This window comes from Pyrus communis, chromosome 9 (genome assembly GCF_963583255.1).
Source record: "Pyrus communis chromosome 9, drPyrComm1.1, whole genome shotgun sequence".
NCBI lineage: Eukaryota > Viridiplantae > Streptophyta > Magnoliopsida > Rosales > Rosaceae > Pyrus > Pyrus communis.
The window spans coordinates 24,164,812-24,176,495 of NC_084811.1; the positions used below are offsets into that span (position 1 = coordinate 24,164,812).

At 36.5% G+C, this 11,684-nt stretch overlaps 1 protein-coding gene across 1 annotated transcript; it reads left to right on the forward strand.

The window, feature by feature from the left end:
* The first annotated feature begins 5,151 nt into the window (after positions 1 to 5,151).
* LOC137744032 (exocyst complex component EXO70A1-like) lies at positions 5,152 to 11,116 on the forward strand. Its single transcript, XM_068483894.1, has 11 exons — positions 5,152 to 5,319; positions 5,607 to 5,702; positions 5,811 to 6,016; positions 6,670 to 6,906; positions 7,661 to 7,799; positions 7,921 to 8,133; positions 8,903 to 9,108; positions 9,755 to 9,952; positions 10,041 to 10,140; positions 10,582 to 10,811; positions 10,904 to 11,116. Exons 1-11 carry the CDS (start codon positions 5,161 to 5,163, stop codon positions 11,019 to 11,021), a joined length of 1,902 nt encoding a protein of 633 aa, XP_068339995.1. The 5' UTR covers positions 5,152 to 5,160; the 3' UTR covers positions 11,022 to 11,116.
* The last annotated feature ends 568 nt before the right edge of the window (positions 11,117 to 11,684 follow it).

Genomic DNA, 11,684 nt, shown 5'->3' on the forward strand with positions numbered 1-11,684 from the left:
GTGGTTCCGACTCGTAGGTGACCTGCGATCATTCGCCCAGTCTTCACGTGATCGTAGCACTTGAGCGTATTTATTTACACCCAGTCCTGTCGTACAGACCACTTTAGGTGGTTCCGACTTGTGTGCAGGTATACTTATTGAGCTATTGGCTAGCCAGGATTGATGAGATATGGATAAGTCGTACAGGTCACTATAGGTGACTCCGACTTATATGCTAGCCGTGATTGATGAGATATGGATAAGTCGTACAGGTTACTATAGGTGACTCCGACTTATATGCTAGCCATGATTGATGAGATATGGATAAGTCGTACAGGTCACTATAGGTGACTCCGACTTATATGCTAGCAAGGATTGATGAGATATGGATAAGTCGTACAGGTCACTATAGGTGACTTCGACTTATATGCTAGCCAGGATTGATGAGATATGGATAAGTCGTACAGGTCACTATAGGTGACTTCGACTTATATGCTAGCCAGGATTGATGAGATATGGATAAGTCGTACAGGTCACTATAGGTGACTCCGACTTATATGCTAGCCAGGATTGATGAGATATGGATAAGTCGTACAGGTCACTATAGGTGACTCCGACTTATATGCTAGCCATGATTGATGAGATATGGATAAGTCGTACAGGTCACTATAGGTGACTCCGACTTATATGCTAGCCAGGATTGATGAGATATGGATAAGTCGTACAGGTCACTATAGGTGACTTCGACTTATATGCTAGCCAGGATTGATGAGATATGGATAAGTCGTACAGGTCACTATAGGTGACTCCGACTTATATGCTAGCCAGGATTGATGAGATATGGATAAGTCGTACAGGTCACTATAGGTGACTCCGACTTATATGCTAGCCATGATTGATGAGATATGGATAAGATGTACAAGTCATTTTAGATGACTCTGACTGATATATCACTTTGTATTGATTTAGTTCATTTGGCCTACTTATTAATGTATGGTGGAGTTGATGGCAAACCGTGGTTTTGGTCATTTATGAGTATGGTTTGGATATATGTATATATGTTGTACTGTCTTATGGAAAACGATACGGGTTTTACATTTAGGGGCATTACTTTTTGAGAGGTAGTAACTTTGGGAAGCTTGGTTTTATTGCTTACTCACACCTTCTGTTTGGTGCCCTCCAGGTTTTAACTGCTGAGTTTGTATCGACAAGAATCTGTGGCGAATCTTAGTATTGATGGATATTTTTGAGGGTATGATTCTTACCCACACTACTGTACCTTACTTATGCTCTGACATCGCGTGTGAAATGGGTTCGCTCCCACTCGTAGCGCACTCTGGTATTTAGACACTTTAGATTCAAATTCATTCACTTTTTATACACTATCACATTTTATGGCTTCGTCACCTTCCAGGTGTCGGCCAGCACAGCTCGATTCAGGGTCCAAGTAGACTTTCTGGGTCGGGGTGTGTCAGTATGGTTTTGTTTTGTTTTATATGTTAGATGAAACGGGGCGTCTAGTGATCAGTGGTATTAAACCAAGTACGCAATGTTATCTTAAAAAATTAAAACACTTTACAATGTCTAATAGGTTTGTGCACAACCGTCTTAGTGTTCCCGTTTCATGTTCTGGCCTCCATTTGTTTCTTGCTTCTTTTCTGTGTTTGAAGACATGATATTTATTTGTGTGTTGATCCATTTGTTTATTTTCTGTTTCGTTTAACTTTTGTTTAACTTCTCGTATCACGTCTAAATATGTTACATCATTGCTGTCTGCAAAATGTTTTGTGTAGATATATGAAATAGTGCGTGCATTTTACACAAATTGTAAGGAGAAGACGTATGCCTTCCTTGATGCTACATGTTTTCAATTAAGTTTTTTAGCAATTTGTTTTAAGTTCAGAAAGATTGACGTTAAATATATTGAATAATTCAAAGAAAATTAAAATAATAAGAAGGAAGGAGAAACATGTTTAAAAAGAGACGGTGTGAAAATCACTTATCATAGAATAACGACTATCAATCGTCCATACATTCATGGTAGTTAATGGTAGCATGCACGTTGTCATGTTTGCAAACGAGAATTTTATCCTTCCAAGAGAAATGCTAAGGGGATTCTCTCAGAAGTCGAAGTCTTCATGAATTCTCTGTCATCTCATGTTTTTAACTTAATGTTTTATATTGTTGACGCAAAAACTGACGTTAAAGAAAGTTCATAAAGTATTCTACTTTTGAGAGGCTCCCTTGGCATTTCTCTTCATCCAAATATCATGATTCAGTTATTGATTATATGTTTTGTTGTAGGTTTAAGAAATAGGGAGGAGATTAAAGCTATCAAAAGCGTTTGTTCCAATGCTGGTTTGCCTCGAGACTGTACTTATTGATCTTTTGTGACCTTTCTCTAACTGTGGTATTTTGTCTTGTTCATCGAAGAAGAATGGAAGTTTAATTATCTTGAATTTTGTGCAGAAGAAATGTAAGAAGAGACCAGTAACTTGTGTGTGTTTATTTTTCCCTTCACTTTGTAAGGGTAGATTTTGCTAAATAAATAAAAACTTAGTTACTTTTCTTTGATTTTGCATCATAAACTTAACACGTATTAATTAATAATAAACCTCGTAGAATATTAATCAATGATAAAGCTCACAAAAATGATACATATAAAACGAGTTTAGAAGATTCAATCTCTCAACACCCAAGCACATGCGTAGGGAGTAGCGCACATAAGATTGTGCACAAAAATTTCTTCTAATCGTGAATGTGTGTTGCGTAATGGGTTAAGAGTAACTCAATAAGAAAGGTTAAGAGTTCAATTTTCCCTAATACAACCCTTTTATTCTTAAAATTGATAAGTGGCATCAATAAACCCAACCCATGTGAGAGGCTAGAAAAAGTAACTTTTGAAAGCTCAATGCCAAGGCTTTGTTAGTCTATTGACTCTATTCGCTCGGTGTTGAAAGTTACTAAATCATATCATCAATGTTATCCGTTCCTAGAGGATTTGTTATCCTAGGCGTGAAACAGGGAGAGCGATAGAAGATGAATTTTTTAAAAAAGAAAAACTAATGAAAAATGTTTGAAAATTTTGAGTTTTAATGATAAGGACAAATTAAATGATAAAGTGAATAGTATCAGGTAGACTTGTAAATGGGTCGGGTTTATTGGGTTTGGGTCGGGTTCAACCCGACTCGTTAAGTTGATGGGTCATCCGAACCCAACCCGTTAAGCTAACGGGTCATCCGTTTCACCCGTTAACACTCGTTAACAATTATTATTATTAATTTTTTTTTGCATATAGTTTATTTTTTGTTGTTAAGACTTGACTGAAATTACTAAAATATCCTCAACTAACGGGTGCTAACGGGTTGATCTAAAGTGACCCATTATTTAATGGGTTATTAACGGGTTCACCCGTTAGCAACCTGACCCGTTAAGCATCCACCCAAATACTAATATTAATGGGTCAGGTCCAAATGCCAGGTCTACTTGCATGCAAGCACCCTCTATACAAATTGATACGGTTATATTTTCGATGCGTTTCGGTCGAATTAATGCTACTTAAGCTTTGATCTGTATTCATTTTTTGGCTCAGAAACGTAGCCTCAGTGAAAGTAGACTTGTAAACGGGTCGGGACCTGACCCGTTAAGTTAACGGGTCATCCGAACCCAACCCGTTAAGCTAACGGGTCACCTGTTTCACCAGTTAACACCCGTTAACAATTATTATTATTATTATTATTATTATTTTTGCATAGAGTTTATTTTTGGGAATTTTAACGAAAAGCACACGGTACTATTGATTTTAACGAAAAACCATATTTTTACACTAAAAAGTCAATTTGGTACTATTCACTTTACTATTTATTTTGTCCTTATCATTAAAACTCAAAGTTTTCAAGCCATTTTCATTAGTTTTCCTTTTATTTTTTGTTGTTAAGACTTGATTGAAATTACTAAAATATCCTCAACTAACAGGTGCTAACAGGTCTAATAGGTTAACCCAAAGTGACCCGTTATTTAACGGGTTGTTAACGGGTTCATCTGTTAACGATCCGACCCGTTAAGCATCCACCCAAATACTAATATTAATGAGTCGGGTTGGGTCGGGTTAATGGGTCAGGTCCAAAATGCCAGGTCTAGTATCAGGATTGACTTTTTAGTGTAAAAATATGAGTTTTCGTTAAAATAAACAGTACCGAAAACTTTTTGTTAAATTTCAATTTTTTTAAATCTTCTTAAAATTTCAGCTACGAGCCGGCTGAAGATGCTCAAAGTATGGGAGTTTTATACAAAAATGTCTCTATACAATTAGTGGTGAAATTATTCAAAATAAACTGTATTAAGTTTTCGTTGTTGGACTTTACGTTCTTCAACAAAAATGCCAAATTTATGTCAGTCACCTCTTCAGCACCATCCAACATCAACATGTGCATCTAAGTTGTGAGAATTCAAATCATTCTCCATTGGAAAGAGAAATACAACTCGACTAATAGCTGGTTGGTACACAAATTTATTAAAAGAAAAAAAAAGTCACCCTATTTGTTTTAATACAACAAATATTTACACCAAGTCGTGAAGAGATTAGGATAAGCCACACAAAGATTTTGTCATATTAATTTGGTACCAACGAGATTCAAACCTATCTTCTCACACCTACAAGCAAAAATGTATACTACTAAACTAGCGGTCAAAGTACGCACAATTTATTAGAAAGGAAAGGGATCCTCTCTGGATCCCTTCTACTAAATTTACCAAATCCATTAATTTGGACCATTGAAATTTGATCCAATGGCTAAAAACAGGAACCCTTTATAGTTATAATAATTTTAACCGTTGGATTAAATTTTAAGAGTCAAAATTAATGAATTTGACGGAAGGGATCCTTTCCTATTAGAAAACCACGGCCGAACGAGATTGGGTCCCACATATATAGAGCCCTCCACTGACACGACGATCCTGTTTCCTGTTTCGTTCTCATATAACGACGTTCGTTCGTTTCCCTCCGCATTTCGACGACGGACGAAAAGAAAATGAACAACTTATTACGCAACGTCTCTCTCATCCGATGTCTCCGTCACAACAAACCCGTGCTCTGAAATTTAATCGCACGTTTCGCATTTTCTCGCTTGCCAAACAGTCACTGACAAAGTGAGGGAATATCCGGCGAGAAAATTTTGAAAGATGGGGGTTCCACAGGCAATGGAGGCCCTGGAGGCGAGAGCTTCGTCTATGAGAGACGCGCTGCACAAGAGCCAGACCATCACCGACAACATGGTCGCCATTCTCGGCTCCTTCGACCACCGCCTTTCCGCCCTCGAAACCGCCATGCGTCCCACTCAGGTCAGTCACCTCGCTTTCTCTCTCTCTGTTTATTTCTCTGCTTGTTTCCCGAGAAACCTGAGGAAAATGTCACCTTCTTCATCGTCGTTCGGAAATGTACTTGTTTACAAACGCTGCGTTCGTTCGTCTGGTGTAATTTATGTCTCTTTTGGTTTGATATATATTTTTTTTCTTCATATAATGTAAGTATACGTAGATGGAGCTGATGAGATGTTAGACTTAATTGACATAAATTCAGGATTTTGATTTGGGTTTCTTTGTGAATTGGTGAAAATTGTGGATGGTAGATTAGGACTCATTCGATTCGGAAGGCGCATGAGAACATTGATAAGACATTGAAGGCTGTAGAGGTTATATTGGGGCAATTCGACCTCACACGAAAGGTTAATTAGCTCTTATTCGATTTGTTGATGCAATGTAATTTGTAATTTGTTCTTGGTTGTTGACGTATATGAAGAATTTGATTGGAAAATGTGGCGGTGTTGGTTTAGGCAGAGGCTAAAATACTGAAAGGGCCTCATGAGGATTTGGAAAGCTATTTGGAAGCAATTGATCAGCTGAGAAGCATCATTCATTTCTTTAGTAGCCACAAAAATGTTAAGAGTAGTGATGGGGTGCTTCATCATGCCAATAACTTGCTTTCGAAAGCCATCTCGAAGCTCGAAGATGAGTTTAGACAGCTGCTCACAAATTACAGGTTCGCTTTAATTACGACTAAACATCTTTGCAAATTTCAGTTACCATTTCCTGCTTTCAACTTACTATCAGTCAACTGTTAAACATGACATGCAAGCATTGAATTTTGTTTACTCTTTCCATTGTATCTAGTTAAGCCTTTTATATTTTTGTTCTTTTGTAATTCTTTTTCCGTCTCGGTTGAGGAAGTCACTCTGTAATTTTTGATCTGGAAGTTTGAATTTTGTACAGAAACATTGTCTCAAATACATGAAAAAATAAAGAGTAATTAAAAAAATGAAGATGGTAGTTAGCAAGTTGAATTCACTATAAAGAATTTGACTTTACCACAGCTTTGTCAAGCCAACAGATGTGATACGATCTAAGATTATGTAAGATTCTTGGTGCCCTATTTTTGTTGATAAATGTTGACGTTTTACTTCTTGTAGATTTCAAGCGTAACAAATTTGTTTTGGTTAAATTCAACTTTTTAGTCCTGGCCTTACACCTCATAATAAACCTTACTGTTTCTTCTTGTTCGTCGTTTCCTGTCTCTCTTGTTTGCCATATTTCCTGTTGTACCATGCCAATCCTATGATACGATATCAAGACTGACAATCAATGAACTCTGAGGTTATATCCCCTCAAGTAAGATTTTTTTCTTTCGTATTTCAGCAAGCCTGTGGAGCCTGATCGTCTATTTGATTGTCTCCCTGACTCTCTACGACCAGATCCATCTGGACAGAAAAATGATGCTGGTGGAAAGGTTTCTGAACACCCAAACAAAGGTTTAAAACCTGTCATTTACACACCACTAACGCTTATTCCCCCAAGGGTTCTGCCATTACTGCATGATTTAGCCCAACAAATGGTTCTAGCTGGCCATCAACAACAGCTATTTAGGACCTACAGGTGAATTCTTTATTTCTTTTGTGTGGTGTAATGTTATTTGTCAGTCATATGTGATAATTTCTGTTCTTAGTTAAAGTAGATCTTTAAATAATAGGTGTATTCATTAGGATAAAGAACATACTCAAAAGTTTTCTTCATAAAGTTCCTCTTGCTCTCACCTTTTCTCCCTTTTCATCTAGAAGAGTTACAAAATAGTTGCCTTGGTTTTCTGACCGCTTGATGCTGACCAAATTCCTGACCAAGATTGAGTTATTTTATATGAATTAAAATGAACAGGTAACAAAATGATGTACTTTTAATTTCCAAATAATGCAGCCTAAATTACAACTAAGCCATGAATTCATTTGCCTGGTCATGCTTTGACCTTGATGAGATGGACATAGTCCATGTATTTCTTAGCAATGTACAGATTATTGGTTTTCAGATATTATGATTTCAATAATTTTTCTTTGAGAAGAAAAGAATACTAGAAAAAGAAGAAAATGGTGGTGGAGATTTTTTTTTTTTTTTTTTTTGCATTTATTCTCTAAATAGGTTTGAGAGATATTTCTGTTTGGTCTTTTTCCTTTCTACATAAGATACCAAAGAGGGAATGAAGGATATGACTATAGATAGGGAAAACTGGAAGGAAAGGATTCCAATAGCCAACCCCACTTGTTTGAACTTAAGGCTTGGTTGAGTAAGTGCATCAATTCAAATCTTTCTGATCTTTGTTTCACATATTATTCATAGACTGACAAAGATGTTCTTATAGGGACACTCGTGCTTCTGTTTTGGAGCATAGCTTGAGGAAACTAGGAGTGGAGAGACTTACTAAAGATGATGTCCAGAAAATGCAGTGGGAGGTTTTAGAGGCTAAGATTGGGAATTGGATACATTACATGCGGATAGCTGTAAGAAATTATGAGTTTTAGCTCAATTAGTTGTAAATGGCTTGTTTGTTGGTAGCTTTTGCTTCCTTATCTACAGTTATTATCCTTATTTATTTCATTACTTCTGTACTGTTTAAAACAGGTGAAGCTGCTGTTTTCTGGGGAAAAGAAAATCTGTGATCAAATATTTGAAGGTGCTGAGACACTTAAGGATCCATGTTTTGCTGAAGTTACTGCAAACAGTGTGGCTATGCTCCTCAGTTTTGGGGAGGCTATTGCCAGAAGCAAGAGGTCACCTGAAAAGTTGTTTGTTCTTTTAGACATGTATGAGATAATGAGAGACCTTGAGTCAGAGGTAATGAAATTTTAGTAATTGCATAAAAATTAGACCATGATTATAAATTTCTGAAATTGTTAGTTGTGTGCTTGATTAGACATTTTGAGAGTTTCTTGCTACATAATGTTTGGGGATTCATGGCAGAAATTTAAATCCTTTTAGATATGGACATATGGCAATTAATTTTTTGAATGGATAACAAACACGTACTCACATACTCAGTCACTAGTTTATGTACGAGATCGTTTTGGTTAAATCACTTAACCAACTTGCATAAGATGTTTCTGAAGTCCATCCATTCTGCTAATTTGGGACAAAACATGCAGTTTCTCACTCTTCACTGTAGTGCTGGCTTCTATGTGAATGTGAAAATGATGAAATGGATGCTATGTTGCTGATATAAATCCTTGTTAAGACCTTAGTATTGGTTTCTTAAATCATGGCAGAGCTTGTGTAAGTTTGAATGAGGCCGGACAACACCTTAGAACTCAACAATAAATAGCCTTTAAATTCACAAATTCATAGGTTTAAGTATATAAGATGATCACTGGAGTAAATTGAAGGCCAAAAGGTTGGAAAGTATTAACATGGGGGTAAGTGTAATAATGTCAAGCTGAGTTCTTCTAGAAATTTATATTGCAAGGAAACTATAACTCTTAAAGAAAGTAGAAGGTCAAAATATCAGTTTAGTTCTCGTCTTTATCTTTATATGGTCAGCAAATGTCGGTTTAATACTTCCAATGAAACGATCGATGGTAAAATATAATTCTTATATTTTACTTTTCAGATTGAGTTACTTTTTGGAAGTAAAGCTTGCATGGAAATGCGGGAATCTGCAGTAAGTTTGACAAAGCGTCTAGCTCAAACAGCCCAGGAAACTTTTGGTGATTTTGAAGAAGCTGTTGAAAAGGATGCCACAAAAACTGCTGTTCTTGATGGAACCGTCCATCCTTTGACAAGCTATGTGATAAACTATGTAAAGTTTCTTTTCGAGTAAGTAGTTATTCCTTTTCTTTCTGATTCTTGCTATTTTGTTCCTTCTCTGAGGAGATTGCAAATATAATAACTTTGAAGCATTCATGATTGCTGATGTCTTTGAGGGTGATCTGATATACCGTATAATTTTTTTTGACCCTATTGCATTTGGTAAATTCTCTGCTTTGTTGAATTGTTAGTTACTTGGATTGTTTATCTCCACGTTGGCAGGTTATGAGGGTGATGTTTAATTTATTAGTAAACTGGAAAAAAACACCCCTACAACTATAAGTTTTATAGAAAAACACTTTTAAGAGCTCAATTGGAGTAAAAAGCCCTTCATCCATCCACTTGTCATGCACTAATTGATTCTTAGTTGTGAAGTTATTTTGGTATTACAAACTAAGTTGGGGTTTCTCTAAAATATTGAGTTTGAAGTGTTTTTTCTCTCTCTAAAGTGTGATGTTATCTAGGGCTTATATGTGTATCAAGATCATTGCAGTAATTTCCATATCAATTAAAATATCCATCAGCTAAGCCATTTGCCTTTTTTTGTATCTTCCTTTTCTCCCAATCCCAAGTTCGGTTCTCTTTCTATTTTTCTGGTACTTTTTTCACAGTAACTGTGCAAACATCACAGCATGACCGTTTAAAATGTTCACAGTTATCAGTCTACACTGAAGCAACTTTTTCAAGAGTTTGATGAAGGTGAGCCAGAGTCTCAGTTATCAAAGGTTACTACAAGGATTATGCAGGCTCTTCAGAACAACCTGGATGGAAAATCTAAGCAGTATAAAGATCCTGCACTCACTCAGTTATTTCTCATGAACAACATTCACTATATAGTGAGATCCGTGCGGAGGTTTGGTCTATAGCTATTCTGCTCTTTGAAAGATACTGATCCTATCTGCATGCTACTACTGTATTAACTGATAAGTAATTATATACAGGTCAGAAGCAAAGGATTTGTTGGGGGATGACTGGGTGCAGATACACCGAAGGATCGTGCAGCAGCATGCAAATCAGTATAAGAGGGTTTCTTGGGCAAAGGTTTTGATTCTTTGCTTGTACTATTCCTCCACCATATTATTTCTGTTTTCTTTTGATGCTGCCTTGTTCCCTGGTTTTGAATTCAATAGCCCGAATTTACCCTTTATTCGAAAATTTCACAGTATATCCATTCATTTTGATATTTTCCTCGGGACACTTGATCATGTGGCCTTGATCCACTCCCCTGGCCTCCTGGTCTCGACTATTTTTTAATCTGTCTATTCTTAATACATTATAGATGATTATGGTATTCATATGTTTCGAATAAACCATTAGAAAGTGTTGAAGTATGGCAACATCTTTATCCGCTATAACAGCAGTAAATGGGCTCAACTATTGTCAAATTTTCAATCTAAAGTTACAATGCTCGAATTATTCTTCCTGTTATTTGAAAATCATTCTCATATGCTCTGGTGTCTTTATTTGATTTTTGTGATGCAGATTCTGCAGTGCCTTACCGTTCAGGGCGGAAATCCATCAGGTGGTGATAGCAGTTCACTTTCAAGAGCAATGGTGAAAGATCGGTTCAAGACCTTCAACATGCAGTTTGAGGAGCTTCATCAAAGGCAATCTCAGTGGACAGTTCCTGACAGTGAATTGCGAGAGTCTTTAAGGCTAGCTGTTGCTGAAATCCTCTTGCCTGCTTACAGATCATTCATCAAACGTTTCGGGTACGTTTTCTCCTATTTTCCAACATTTCCTTTGAAAAAGATCCATAATTTCTGCATTTCTGGCATCAACGTTGACACGCATCGTGTTGCAGGCCTATGGTCGAGAACGGAAAAAACCCGGGGAAGTATATAAAGCTACGTCCGGAGAATATTGAGTCAATGCTGAATGAATTTTTCGAGAGTAAGTCGTGGGGAGAACAGAAGCGATAGGTAGTTGACATGCCTGTTTTGAGAAGCAGGGACTTAGCTTCCAATGGTAGTCTTTGTACAATTTAAGATGAGGTTAAATAATAAGCGATGTTATATGCCCCATGTAAAGCTTTCAAATTCAAGTTCTTTTACGTTTTGATTTTCAGCTACCAAATAAGAAATATGCAGGAAATATTCGTTTCTGTGAAAATGTTAAAAGAAAATATAATATGAGATAATTGCTCTTAGCATTTTTGAATAATTATCTCGTACTTTATAAAATGAGAATAGTGTGGTTATTGTTCGAGTATCAAATTTATTTTTACAAGTATTTCTTTTTAATTAATGTATGTACATACGTGTGTATGATGCATGTACACCACATGTGTTGCATGAAGAGGAAATACGCAATATGTACAATTAATGTTTGTAGAGAAAAACCTTCGTTTTATGGAATGGTCAGTATGTACATGATTAACGACTACAATTAAGTCTTTTTCAATACACAAACAGATATTAAAATGAATATTTAAAAACGGCTGGAACTCAATCGAAGTTCGCGTTCTAGGCCCTTACGCCCAATGTAAGCCATTTCCTCTAGTTCAATCCCTTTCTAATCAAGTTGTTGATTTGACTGCTGCTAGAGGATAAGTTTTCATCTTGCAACCCGAGCTTTTATTCCTC

Excerpts from the sequence above, each read along its gene's own strand:
- LOC137744032 (XM_068483894.1), top strand. The coding sequence starts at position 5,161 with ATGGGGGTTCCACAGGCAATGGAGGCCCTGGAGGCGAGAGCTTCGTCT. Across the intron at positions 5,703-5,810 it reads AATTCGACCTCACACGAAAG|GCAGAGGCTAAAATACTGAA; the intron begins GTTAATTAGCTC and ends GTGTTGGTTTAG. Across the intron at positions 6,017-6,669 it reads CAGCTGCTCACAAATTACAG|CAAGCCTGTGGAGCCTGATC; the intron begins GTTCGCTTTAAT and ends TTCGTATTTCAG.